We start from the raw sequence: 14,550 nt of genomic DNA, 5'->3' as shown, positions 1-14,550 counted from the left end.
CGTGCTCCAGAGAGCGGTGGAAATAGAGCCTTCCTTTCCCCCCACCCCTTCCACCGCACCAAAAAAAAATACTAAGGACGCAAGGTGTAAAATTCTTGTCCCCAGGGCATGTCTTTATCCGGTATCGCGTTCACCAAAGCCGAGGTGCTCCTGGGGGTGAGAAGGGGGTTGCCCATAAATTTCCCTTGCAAAACAGTAAAATGATATCTTTCGCTTATAACAGTGAAAATGTCGAAGACATTTTTTGAAAAAATATTTTATTGAGCTTTCTCTTTTTTTTTTTGCAAAAAAACTGCGTTTTCACCAAAGACAGTTCTGCTATGACAAAGTTCATTAAAACCTCTCATTCGTCCTTCCTGTCACGAAGCTCTATTTTTTCAAGCCTAGAGTCTGTTGTTTGTATCTTTACTCTTTTCTTACCCCTTCAAGCGGTTTTCTGGATTTTTAGAGAAAGAAGGGGCGAGAAGACTCTTGGAATTCGACTTAAGACTAATGAATGGTCGGGCGGGAAGAGTTTCTTGAATAAGCACAGTTAAAAAAATTTGAAGTGATTATGCGGTTAATTCTTATCTCCATGGAAGAGGATGCAAAGCAAAACAAAAAAAAAACTTGAAGGGTCGTTCCTGTGGGTTTTTGAATGGCTTCCTCACGTGTTTAGCCTCACACGTGTCACGTGTGCACGGTCAGTCGTCGCCCTCGTCCTGGAGCGAATCTGATTCGTACTTCTCCCTAAGCTTTGTAAGCTGAATAGCAATCTGAGTATGCGTTCCCTCAGCCGATGCTTTGGAACCTAAACAAGACTGATATTGCTCTGTTGTGAGGGCGGGGTCGCACTTCTTTTCGTGAAAATGATGGAACAAATCTCTGTCTGGCGCGCGGATGATTCTGAAAAAGAGCAGAAAAACAGAATACAGGACGTAATGAACATTTGTCCCGTATCTTGCTCAAAAAACTTAAACGTTGAAGTTTTGAAACTAGAGCTTAGTGGTTTTATCGAGCGTGTTGATAAGTTATTTGACCACCGTATATAAAGAGATTCAAAAGCTATTTTTTTGGAGTAATATCCCTTCGCTCTGACGAAACGCGATATTATTTTGTTTTGTTTTGTTTTTTTCGTGTTTAACATTACCTAATACTGGGATGAAGAAGGTACTTGTGGTATAGTCCCGAATCTTCGGATCCCCATCCTTCAATGTTCAAATCAAAGCCACCAACTTGAAGATAATCTGATCGGTATTGGCACGTCATTCCAAATCCGTATATTCGCCAAAAACCGTGTAGGCGTCCTGAAGAGAGAAACATAAAGACATATAAACAAGCGATACTTGTGCATGCTCCTTGTGTCCACCGAGTTGTTACAGTAGGAATCAAATAAGGATGTTTCACTTCTGGGTTTATTTGACATTTTTATACTGCCTCAGTTGGGAGAGCGCATGCCGAGCGGGAGGCCGTAGGTTCAAACCCAGGCCGGACCAACACTCAGGGTCTTTAAATAACGGAGGAGAAAGTGCTGCCTTTGTAATGACATCTGCAAACGGTTTGACTTTCTAGTCTTCTGGGATAAGGACGATAAACCGTAGGCCCCGTCTCACAAGCCTTAGCACATGTTATAAATCTGTTGGACGTTGAAGAACCCACACACTCCTCGTAAAGAGTAGGGCACGTAGTGCCCGGTGTAGTGGTCTATCTCACTTTCACACTCATGTATGGGGGCATCATTAGTCATTCCTTCATTACTTGTAAACTGCACGTTAAGCAGTCTGACAAAGTTCCCCAACCAGTGTTGTAAATTATCCCTGAAAAGCCCTGAGGGGAGTGGATAATATGATATTTACAGTACATACTTACAGGCTCAATTTTCGTTTGGGTTTGTAAATAACTTTCCGACGGGCAAGGCGAAACGAAAAGAGAGCACAGATTACAGGGATAAAGGGAGAGGGCATGATCACAGGATACGACGAGGGAACCTTCTCTGTCAGAGCGCCTGAGAAAACCATGGAAACAGTTGATTGACGTCCACGAAAACTCGGGTCAGGTTTCAACAAACAGGAAAAAACCTTTCGAGGGCGCCTGTTAGTCAGGGTAACCGCTGTAAAGCTAACTCTCGTTTGTTAAAGAAAACTGATACTCAAACTATCTCTTTTACCTAGATCAATAAATATGAACTCTCAAGTTGAAAATTTTATCATCGACCAACAGCTCTCCTACAGTTTAACGACAATCGAGTCGGCCGTTTGTCGTTTTTGGACAGTCGGCCGACAGAATTTTTGGGAGTTGTTCTTCAATTTTGCCGACTAAACAATATCACATCATCATTCTAGATATCAATATCATCACATTATCAGCACCATCTATGGATGCTATGGTCGTAAAACCTGCATATCTGCCCTAGGATTGTCTAGGAGAATTCACAAAGATCCTCGATTGAATATTGCGTTGGCAAAAAGATCTTCTATAGCTGTAAACTGTGATCAAAAATCCAGAATCCCACAATGTAGTTTGACCTGGATTGACTGTGAAATAGAAACATATACTACTGTAGCTTAACATCTGACTGAACAGAACCCCACAGAGGAATCTAACCTGCTTTATTTTTGCCATAAAACCGAAAAAACCAGATGCTAAAAAACGGAAAAACCGGAAACTGCAAAGGACAACAAAAGCGAAAAACTGCGAAAAACTGAAGGTTTTCAGTGCAAAAACCGAACAACTGACCTAAAAAAAGGCCAAAACCAAAAATCTCAACGCCCCCCTCCAGAACCTGAAATACAGAATTCATGACAGTCTTGTATTCCCTTACAAAGAGTACAATCTTAAGCAGAAAAAATGAAACAGCAAACCCCTATCCCCCCAAATCCAAGATGCAGCCGAGCGAAGGGCAAAACGGGCAATTTTCCCATCTTTGATTTGGGGGGAGGGGAGGTCTAGGTTTTCCATTTATTTTGTTCATGATTGTATTTGTTATAGTATGGGTGTGGCCAAGGCTAAATTGGAGAACGGTTCAAACTTACCGATTTTCAACTGTTCTGCAGGAGGTGGAATATTACCATCTTCGTACACATTCTTTGGATTATATAAGCTAAACACCATCGGGTAATAGATCTTCTTTTTTGGCTCCGTATACATGCGACACCGCCGGAGAAATTCAGGCCGGATGGTTATGTCCACATCGCAAAAGAACAACAAAACATTGCTGGGCTTACTGCTCCAATACAGAACTCCGTCGTGTAAAGCCCTACCACGAGAAAAAGGCTTATCTCGCATTATCAGTTGATATTTTTTAAAACTGTACGTCGCCTCGAGGTCTTTTAGAGTAGATTTTACTTTCTTGAAGTCTGAAGCGCCGTACAAAACTACCGTAAGGAAAACATGCTTGTCGCGTTTTATGCACACCTCCACGAATGTGTCTATGAACTGCTGAAATCTCTCGAGTCTGCCAGACAATGGCAGAATCAGGTTGATAAGTTCCTTGGGATTCCTGCTATCATTTGGGATTGCAACTGGCTGAAGACGTCCCAGCGGACGAATTAGACGTACTGATATGTATTTATTTGATTTCGAGTCTTTGAAGTAGAGTTCATAATCAATTCCTGCGTTAATGTCGATTCTGTAAACTCCATCTACGAGATTGTCGCGACTCACACGATAGGACGAGTTTGTGTTTATAAAGTTAATCGCGATGTCCTGAGCTTCTATGAAATGTTTCTTGCTTGACTTTACTCTCCCCTTTTTTTGTCCGGCGTGAAAAATATAATCCTTTGGTCTCACGAGCGACGCGTACTCAAAAACGTGCGCTTTGGCGAAACTTTGAAACTGAACGCGTTCCGACACTTGAATATCGCGCACACTCGCTAGGAATTTGCTGTTCGAGCTTGATTGATCTTTCACGAGTTCTGAGTTTTGCTCACTTCTTCCGCTGTTTTCTGCCACAGCTTTGCTTTCCACTTCAGTCAATAGTTCGGCGTTTTGAATCTTTAAGTGTCCAACCTCCTTTTTAAATTTCTCCGCCTGTGATTTCTCTTTTTGTAATTGAGCAGTTAACCGCTGAATCAGCTCGTCCTTTTGATTCATGCGCGATTTTAATCTCTTGACTTCTTTCTTTAAGAGCAAACTTGGCCGTTCCATGTCGACCTCCCGTTTCTTCATTCGCTCTTCAGATTCTCTTCTTGCCACTTGGTCTTTTTTCGCCAACGATTCCACATGGTTTAATCTCATCGCTTCATCCGGCCGTGTTTGTTGCCGTTCTACCAGCTTTTCGCTATGGTTATAAATCTGGTAAATTAAAATTACTGTAAGAATTAATAGCGAATACAACGCCAGTCTTTGAAGTCGAACAGAAAACATCATCATTGTTACAAAACGTAGTCATCTTCGTTTCAAAAATCCCATATTCCTGCTTCCTTCCTAGGGTTGTTAAAGCTTCCTGCTTGAAATAAATTCTACCAGCTAGCAAGGAGATACCGCGAAACACGAACAGGTCCTTTTGGCCGGTACCTGTATTCTAGTCGATAAAGATCTCCTATGACGCTTTCTTAAATTATTGCGTCCATAATATCTGCATTTTCTTGGTAGAAGAAACTATGTCAATTCTGCTTCTCGGAGTAAAAATATCTCTAAGCAAAAAAAAAAAAAAAACAGGCGCATACTCAACCCGCATTTTTCTAGTTTCCGACACCCCTAATATTTTGACCTCCGAAGTGTTTGTAGCGAAAAACCGCTGTGGCTATATGGACAGTAAACGGTCAAGGTTAGACTGCGAGCAGTCTCTTATTTTTCTTTGAAAAGTTACTGCATGCGAAACCTAAGCACGTGAGCCGCGAGAAACAAGGGCGTAAGCCCGAGAAGAAAGACTAGGAGACTGCTGACTCTTTTGTTCTGTCTGGGGACAACGAAGCTGTCAAGGAAATTTAATTAATCGTCTCGTCTCAATGGTAATTGTAACGTCGTGGTTTGCAATCGCGCTGGATGAGATAAGAACTACACGGATTTTAAAAAATCGAAAAGACGGACTGCAAGCAGTCTAGTCAAGGTTTTCCAAACACTAAATGGCCGGCAGTCCTATATTCTCAGTAAATTTCACAAAATCGAAAGATTCTAGCTAATCTAAAATATCATATGTCGATTTAGAAAAGTCAAGCGATCCTGAAAAATTGCTGTATGGATCTCAAGTCTAGTGTTTGGTTTACGATGGGCTCAGAGGACGAAACCATGTTTTGTGACACTTAGAACTTTTTTCAGCGCGACTGCCAGTCGAGGTTTTCAAAACACTAAATGGCCGGCAGTCCTATATTCTCAGTAAATTTCACAAAATCGAAAGATTCTAGCTAATTCCTCGCGAAGCGAGGTTTATAATCTCGTCGCGCGCGAAGCGCGAGTGTATCTTGGTTTCGCATGTATAGATAGAGATATTTCGCATGTAGGAAAGAAAGTAGCCTGTGTACAGACGTTCCCCCTCCCTCAGGAAAAATCGGGAGAGGAGACGACGTCTCCTCTCCCGATTTTTCCTGAGGGAGGGGGGACGTCTGTACACAGGCTAGAAAGAAAGCTGACGGCACTAAATTTTCCAGAGCTGAATTCCTGTCTTCTCTCTCTTTTTTCTTTCTTTCTTTATTTTTTTTATCATTTATAAAGATATATGGTGAAGTGTTTTCCTGGCTTTAGAAACTTTTTGTGAGAGAGGGGTGAATGCACTGCGGTTGACCTGCACGCCCTATGACCTTTTTCTTTGTACCGGTGTCCCTCAGCCACGCTTCGCTTCAGTTCTTTTGCAAGTGCCAACACCAGAGTGTCTGTCATTCCGTTTAAGAAACATTCCCGCAAATATTATTGCACAACAGTGATGCCAAAACCTTCTGAACCTTTTGCACGCCGTTTAGTGTAAGCGTTAGGCTTGGTGGTTACGATTGTGAAACCTGCAAAACCATTCGTTTTCCCTCGCTCTTCGCCGCTGGGGATGTTTCGAAACGGCCCTAGCGGCGAAGAGCAAGGAGAAATGGATGTTTTCGCAGGCTAACGATTGCGTTGTTTAAGTTTAATAATACTTTGTCATGCTAATACAAGTAAATAAATTACAGAAAATCAGGAGCCGAGAAAATACAAAAGTGCATGACTGGAGAATAATTGGGGGAAACTAAACTCCCATACAGAGAATATTCTCCCGTATTAAACATACTAAAAATTAGGAAGTAAAATTTAAATTCGGCCCAAAACTAACCTAATTAAATTGCATACTGAAATTGACATCAAAAATTAAGAAGTAAAATTTAAGTACGGCTCAACGCCAACCTAATTAAATTGCATACTTGCATGTCATTCACGAGCTACGCCTGATTTAAAATTGACACAAATGATCTAATAGATAGGACTTAAAACTGCTTAATAAGGTGCATGCATAATATTCGATGGAATACTATTCCAGTCTTTTATGTAGCGATTGAAAAATGAAAATTTAAAGTAATCTGCACCTGTCTTCTTAGGTCTTATCAAGATCGTAACAAGCTATATTTGTCTTATCTTAAAATTATATGGTTCCTACGCGTTTTCGCTAAAACATTAAAATCAAAAAAAACATACGAGGATCTATGTCACTGTGTCCGAAAATAATCTTGTACATCTTTTTATTATTATTATTATTATTATTATTATTATTTTTATTCAAGACATTTATTACTCTCATTACAAAGAACTAATTACAAAAAAAAACAGGCGCAATTCCTGAATGTGGCTTATTTTACAAGGAGTTAATTAATACTTAATTATGAAGATAAAAGAAAAATTAACACTTATTTACAGTATACTCAGAAATAAAACAAAAACAAAAAACAAAAAACACAATACAGAAAAAAAGTATCTATTTTAATTACATGCACACGAACTTAATTAGAGGGGAGAAATGTCTTGTAGCCATTTTTCATAAAACGTTTCTAATTTATTATTCTTAGTGGAAATATACTTTTCGACTTGGTATTTAATTCTTGCTTTAAATTTGAAACCTTCGATGTTTGGAACTGTTTCTTTCTGCAATCCCATAAATATAGTTTACCAGTGAGTGCAGACAGTAAAAGAGAAAGTGACATAATTAGGGCCATTTATATGAGGAAAAATAAGACGCGAACTGCACCATTTATACGAGCATGTCTTATCTAATAAGACGCGTCTAAGCTAAGCCGCGTCTTATTTTAGACGAAATGTGCCGTCTATACGGAAAGTTCGCGTCTTATTTAAGACGCGTCTTATGTAAGACGCGTCTTAATTTTCCTCGTATAAATGGCTCTATTGTTTCCTGTTCAGTCTTGCAAAAACGGTACATTTGTCATGTTGAAGATATCCAATTTTAAAAAGTTTTGCATCAGTGTAAAGTATTGAATTAAAACTTTATATTGAAAGGATTTGACGTAAGGTCCTGTGCTTTCAGGTGGGAAAGGTTTTAAGCAATTTTTAAGTCTTTTTCAGATAAGCCGAAATCATGTTTTAAATTCTTTGCATTACTAGGTAATTGTGCGTTATTTGATATTATTAAAGAGTAGCAGTCGTTCGTTTTCTTTTCCGCTATGTCAAAACTCTGACTCCCCTTTGTAAAATAAGCATTTTCTGTAAAGTAGTGTACTCTATTGTTCTCAGAATAGGAGGAATTGCGTGCCTGAGACCTGTCCATGTAAGAAACTGATTAGCTTTCTCAAGGATTCTATATTCAGGGGCACCCAACGACAATTTTCGGAAAAATATCTGTTCGGAAGACGATTTGAGATCTAGAATTTTCGGAACATTTGTTGTAAAATTTCTTGCTTGCCTGCCTCTCCTAGGATTTTCGAACGTCTAAGAAATGGTAAAATTGTCCATTTTCAACGGATTTTTACCCTAAAAAGGTCACCTAGAATTTTCGGGAGCCTTTTTTCTGGCTGAAATTTTCGAACAGGTAAGTTTTGATCCCTATAATTTTCGGATCACTAGACTTTCAGCTAGGAAATCCGAACAGATTAAAAATTTATAGGGGATAAAAATATGCCCATAACCGCCGTTTCAATACTAAATACGTTTAACAATGCTATGTTTAAGTGGTTTTGAACTATATTCTCGTTGGGTGCCCCTATATATTGTCGAGACTGAACAAGAGATCTTTAATGATAGATATCCCCTGGTCTTAATAGGAGACCGGTTTTCCATCTATTCTTATATCTTTGTTATTCCAAATTATACAGTGCCGCTCTTTGTCAGTTAAAAGAGATTTCGAAATTCTAACCAACATTCTAAGAGTTCTCTTTTCTGTAGAAAACCGAGTTAATTGAAAGATCGTTCATTGCGTAATTGCATTTAAAAATTTAAAGACCACCAACATTACGTAGGAGATGTAACAAGTAGAATTTCCACGTACTTTCTTTATCGCTGAAAATACGTTTTAGCCAAGCTAGTCGTACAGCTTTGTCCAAGCTTTCAATATCTTTCATTTTTGTGCCACCGTCTTCATAACTGTTTATTGAAGAGAGCCTCGTTACTCCATCCTTTCCATTCAATAAAAAGGAGAAAATCATACTATTCACTTGTTTGATGATTCTACTTGTACATCTGCACTAAGCAGATAAACTTCCTTCGTAACTCAAGCGAAAGCCATTTCAGGACCCCAAGTACGAAGGTACGAAGTCGCCCAAGTATCATGTAAACACCTTCAAACTGTTATTAGCGATATTTACGGTGACCGTCTTTACGCCTACACGACAAGTTTTTTAACACTGTTGCAAGTACGTAAATACGCGTCTTGACGAACTCTTCAAATTTGTTCAATCCTAGCTATTGTGGTAAACTGCCTACTATTTCGCGGCGGTAAGGACTTTTGTTTACAGGACGGAAAAAGCTGGACCCCTGACTTGAACTTGGACTAGTTAGTAGTGAGCAATAAAACTAATCAAAACAGAAAAAAGAAATGATTAGGTGTAGAAATGTAACATGCTTGGATCAGCTGTGGTGCGTTTTAAAGGTTTCAAAAAGAAACAGAACAGCAACCAATATAAGAAGTGAAACATAACACTTTTAAAACAAACTTTCTTTTACTAGTTTTCGTGTAGTGTCCTTTACATTTCCTGTCCCTTAATACGATTATTTTAACATTTCTAAAGATTCATAGATAATTGTTTTAATATTAAATACTGTATTTGTAAATGAACATGGCTAGTAGAAACTCCGCTAAAGCATGTTTTCCAAAAGAATGCGTTGCATTTTTTTTTCTTTCCTTAACATTACCAGACGCGAATGTTTGTTTCTAGTCCTAATTAAGTAGAGGCCTTTAGATTCTAAGAGCAAGTGCGACTACGAGTACGAGATTTTCTTAATACTAGCTAAGTAATGCGCGCGTGTGAACCAGCGTCATTTTGGCGGGAAAACTTGGTAGCCGTCGCCAACCTACGAGTTTTAGCGAGTAATGGCGGAAACGAGTTATCAAATGTTAGAAGTTTTATCACTTTGCGAGCTTTCCGGGCTGTTAAATCTCGCACGCGTTCTCATCCTCGAATCCAAAGGTCTCTATTATCTAAATCAGCTCCGCCCACTGCAAAACAGGCAAAACACTGCTTAAGAAAGCTAAAATTGCTTACAACCGTAGAAAAGCCAATTGCATAGTATCTAATTTGCAGGTTTAATGATAGCCTGAGAAAAGGGCCCAGATTTCTCAACGCCACATCTGGTTTGACATTTCAGCAACATTTTGCGGCGCAAAAAAACAGCGGTGGCGTCGCGGAATGTCGGCTGTTTTCTCAGGCTAGTTTGATGAATCAGCGTACTGTCTCGCTGACCTCTCATTGATCTGAATCATTCAGAAGTCGATGTTATATCCCAGAAAACCAAAGACAAACTCCAGCTGGTTTTCTGGAATCAGGATATAATGCAATCGATCAAGCTCCACGGTGGAGCCTCACAGTAAAGTGCAAAAACTTTTATGAAGTGCATTAAATAAATCGTAGTTTAAGCTGCCTACTGATTATGTTTACATTTCTTAGGTGAAAAAGTTCTTTTTAATCGGCTGGCAATCTGGTAATCAGCGAAAGCGCTGGGCAATGTTCTCCCATTTTGTATCATGCAGCCGGTCTCCTTTCTTCCTGTTATCTTGCCCCGCGTCTTCTTTTCGGTACTCTTCAATGTAGTTGTCAATGTTCATATGTAGAGCCCTCGCACGAGCCCTCAAAGAAAGCAACTTCTCAAGATTGTTCTCCTGCGGAATACTCTCAGGGTCATCTTTTTGGGGTCCTTTTCCTACGAAAACCTTGCTCGTGTATCTGCTCTCTGGAACATCGCGTCCACGATCCTCACCCATAAAAATCCTTTTCTGAAGGACTTGGGCCTGGCGTGCATACGGTACGTCGTTTTTGAATTCATTAAGCGCCTCAAATCTCTCACCAAACTGCTTCTTTCTTTCCCGTATGGATCGGTCAGGTGCAGACTCGTGCCCAGATTTCACAGGATCAAAGCCATTGTATCTGCTATCTCCTTTATCTTCACCCATGAAAATCCTTTTCTGAAGAACTTTCGTTCGAGGCACATCCATTCTTTTATCTGCTTGTTCAAGAGACGGCTGTAGTAAAAAGAAGAAAAAGAAGGAAAACCGGGTTTTTAGCCTGTTCAAAAGTATTATGAGTCAACTGGGTATGTTTCTCCCGACCGAGGAGCAACGCAGTAAATCCAAATTTTTGCTTCGTATTTCCTCACCGCATTCACCTCTCGCTTGCTAAGGCCCGGTTTATATGGAGAAAAGTTGCCCCGGGTAGACACGGTCAAGGTGAGATAATCAGGGCATGCGCCGGTGCTGTTTTTAGACAATCAGAGCAAGCTGTTGGCTCGGGCACAGGGGTCAACTCTTTCACGTATAAAATAAACACTAGCCAAGTAGCCTAACAGCAGCGGTCCTTGAATTTGATTGTTTGGATAAGTCGGGAAGATCAAAGGGTCTCTGCTTGCAAGTTACAGGACATTAGTAAAATGAGAGACAAATGAGACTTTTCAGATCAGCAGGCTTGTGTCGCTGACGATGAAAGTCAACGCATATACTAGGTAAGTTTCGGGTCCCTCTTTCGCTGAGGAGGTACTCGTAAATCTAACATACGCCGTTTGTTGCGCCACAAAATGTAATGGTAACGCAAAATGTATTAACCTTCGACGCAAAATGTAATAGTAACACAGAATGTAATAATATTAGATGCAAAATGTAATAACTTTTTTTACGTCAAAAGTTGCTTGATCAACCATAGTTGGCACATTACATCTTGTTCAAAGTAAGGGTTCTGACTTTGAAGCTGAGATTTAGGAAAACCAAATGGAAATCCAACCGGCCTAGACGTAACAATGGGTTGACTGGATAGTCTGCTATTTGCAAACTGTGAAGGTGTATTACTGATCGAGGTCGAGACTGCCCCAAACTCTCATTATGCCCATAAACATTTTACCGTTGTATTTCAAGTCATCCACAGCGCAAACGTCATGGCAAGATTTTAAAGCCTGCAGAACAGGGTTTTCTTTTCTCGCGCTTTACGCTTGCCTGTCTTGCAGGCTAAGATTTTATAAATACTTCCTCACGAGTCCGTTTAGGTTTCCGTTTCCTGCCTCCCACGCAGCCGCTCTTTGTCTCGAAAGCAACACTCAACGTATAAAGCGGCTGCCAGGCGAACTATACATTTCAGGTTTTGAACGATTACAAAAATAGGCGTTGTCTGTAAGAGAACTGACGAACGCAAACCGTTTCGATCCCCCAAATGGATAGCCTGGAAACAGATAAATATGTTCCTCAAGGGAACAATGGTAAACGCGTAAAGTGGGGACGGCATAAACTGCTTGTGACCTCCTAGTCATCATTCGAAAGGGAGGGGTGAGATCGCGCGTGCAAGGACTCTCGTGTACGCGTTCCCTTCGGGTTCTCGTGTGTCGTTTTTCTTCCTTCGCTGTCAACTAACGTTTCTATTATTTCATATTTTAATATTAAAATTGCTACTTCAGTTGCGATCAAATTATTGCTTTCCTTGGTGAAAGGACGCTTTAAACAAACAGCTGGAAATCATCTCCGGATTCTTCTTCTTCTTTTTTTCTTGACAGACAAGATTCCAGTTCCGTTATGTATATAAATAACGGACGCGCGCATCTTTTGAGTGAGTGTTGCATTATTCAACGACGGCAGAGTCCGTTGAAATGTAAAAAAGCTTTTCTGATTTTGAATTTTATGTCTTAAATTTTTTATTCTTCGTGTCGGCGGCAACCTAAACAATGTTATAGCTGCAGGCAGTTTTTCCGTGAGTCCAGTTCTTTTTTCTCCTTCTTTTACATTTCCGCGGACGTCGTTGGGATTCAGCGTGTAAAAATTAAAAAAATGTACTAAAATGAGAAATACTTTGCTTACGAACAGTTTAGCAACCCTTGTATATTCATCATTTTGGCCGATAGGCAATTGACTACACTTGACATTTTTGAAGTTAAGTGTCCCTGGCTAACTATAATTATGCAAGAGACGTTAAGAAATAGTTCGAAAACTTTATCTAGTGCTTTCGATTTTTTAGCGTCCTTACATTGCCATAAGCTACGAGACAGATAGAAATGGTTTTTTATTTTGCAGACGGCCGGTTAAAACTCTTCAATCCCCTGTCGTATGAGTGTTTTGCTCCTTAACGTTTCAAACGAGATGAGTATAAACAAAAATAGCGTGATTTTGAAAGTAAAAAATTGGCCAAACACGTAAAAATTTAAACATATGAACTAAAATATTCATTTGTTATTAATTCATTAGCTCTTCGTGTTTTTTGAACCCTATTTAAATGTTTTCTTAATGACGTGAAAATACATTACTTGCTTTCCGACTGGCGCTAATGGACTTTTAAGGGAAAGGATAGGTGACAAAAATCTATTGAGACTTTAGTGTAGATAGAATTTCACATTGACCCTCATTTAACATGAATTTTTCCTTCTTTATGAATTATCAATTAGCTGTGATTAACAAGATGTAAAAAACTGGTATTTGTCTACATGCTCCGTTGAATTCTAAAGCTAAATTATAAAAATTATTCATACATCGTGGCATGTTTTTCTAGATTCCCAGTGCATTGTTTATTCCCACAGGGAATGTTTTCTTTCACAACAGAGGGTAGGAGGCTATTTTTTGCAAAGTGATGACAGGGCGATGGAATGAAAACGATATTCTCAAGTTATCGTTCTGGCGCAATATTCAATTCAAATCTTGGCGCCACGTTCTAACGTCCTTCAGTTCTATTTGCGAAGTATGGACAACCACAAAAATGCTAAACAAATAAGATCGCGTCCCCACGCTTGACTCTCAAAAACAAAAGCTCTGCAATATTAATATTGGCACGGCAGTGCTTGTATTTCAGATTACTTTGGGTATGCATAACTGTTAATTTTCAAACTGGTTCTGACAATAAAGAACGAATTTCTACCGTTGAGGCACAAAGTATATCCAAACAGGGTTATTTTCTTCATACACTTTTGAAATGTACCAGGTAGACGGCTACATTGAAATTTCTGCTCCAGCAAGCATTAACTTGTAAGACAAAATCGACTTCAAATAAAGGAATGGGCTGTCCGTTATCACAGGCACTAAACGTAATTTTGTACTAAAATTTATCAAAGCGCGCTAAATAAAATATTAAGAAGGTATTACCTCTGTTAGCCACCTCTGCAGTAAGCTCTCTGAGTTTTCATCTCTTGGCTCTGATCTCTGAGTTTTGCCTGCATGAGGATAAAACAAACGTTAGCGTAAAACAAATTAAGAAAATAACGTGAAAAGTCACCAACTCTTGCATTAACTTTTAACTGGAGTAAAAGTCTTTACCTGGGACACAGGAACAAAGCTGAAAGCTCGTAAGAGCGAAGATCATCAAAGAGAAGACTTCGAGGTTTGCAGTATTCATGTTGGCGGTAAAATGAAAATTTGAATCGCTGTAACGGGCTTATAACGCCTGAAAATGATACTTATCAATACTGTAGCCTTATTGACAGCCGGAAATGCTGATAGGACAGTAAAGGTGTCTCAAACCAATCGTAACTTGCGTCTTCGAGTGTATGAGCTCCAAAGCCAGATGCACTTTCGTGCTCAAAGGAAAACTACTTTTAATTAAGCCTCGTGCGATGGTCTTTTTATATTGGAAAAAAAAAAACAATTGTTTAAAGGCGTCAAACTTTAAATAACTATTAGCCAATGGTAAAGCATGAATTCGTTGTTTCCTTAGAAACCCAAAACACAGGAGAATCCGGCCCTCATCAAAATCGATCAAACTGGCTTATGATAGTATCAACTGATAAAAATCAATTACCATTAGCATTAACGATTACTAAGTTTCAAGCGATTTGATTTGAAAAATGCCAACTGCTTTCTTAGTATTTCAGCATTGCTTTCATTCTTCCAAGATATCGTCATATAAGCCAAAGCCGAGTTCCTTGATGAGATGCCTAATGGCTTAAATAGCATTGGCAAAAACTAAAAACAATTGCATAAATAAAAAACAATAGTGGATGCTTAAATAAAAAATTTACTTTGAGTCACAAAATTCCAAAAGGGAAACTGTCCGT

At 39.4% G+C, this 14,550-nt stretch overlaps 2 protein-coding genes across 2 annotated transcripts; both read right to left on the bottom strand.

The window, feature by feature from the left end:
* Positions 1-85: 85 nt before the first annotated feature.
* On the bottom strand, positions 86-4,486 carry LOC140934004 (chondroitin sulfate N-acetylgalactosaminyltransferase 1-like). Its single transcript, XM_073383691.1, has 3 exons — positions 3,012-4,486; positions 1,130-1,286; positions 86-885 (listed from the first exon to the last, which is right to left on the bottom strand). Exons 1-3 carry the CDS (start codon positions 4,348-4,350, stop codon positions 684-686), a joined length of 1,698 nt encoding a protein of 565 aa, XP_073239792.1. The 5' UTR covers positions 4,351-4,486; the 3' UTR covers positions 86-683.
* A 4,536-nt stretch (positions 4,487-9,022) lies between these two features.
* Positions 9,023-14,100, bottom strand: LOC140935385 (uncharacterized). The gene is made up of 3 exons (XM_073384933.1): positions 13,814-14,100; positions 13,643-13,710; positions 9,023-10,558 (listed from the first exon to the last, which is right to left on the bottom strand). Exons 1-3 carry the CDS (start codon positions 13,890-13,892, stop codon positions 10,025-10,027), a joined length of 681 nt encoding a protein of 226 aa, XP_073241034.1. The 5' UTR covers positions 13,893-14,100; the 3' UTR covers positions 9,023-10,024.
* Between the last annotated feature and the right edge of the window lie 450 nt (positions 14,101-14,550).

Source organism: Porites lutea, chromosome 4, assembly GCF_958299795.1.
Source record: "Porites lutea chromosome 4, jaPorLute2.1, whole genome shotgun sequence".
NCBI lineage: Eukaryota > Metazoa > Cnidaria > Anthozoa > Scleractinia > Poritidae > Porites > Porites lutea.
Note: the sequence above shows the minus strand (reverse complement) of the source record. Positions and strands in the feature narration are given on the sequence as shown.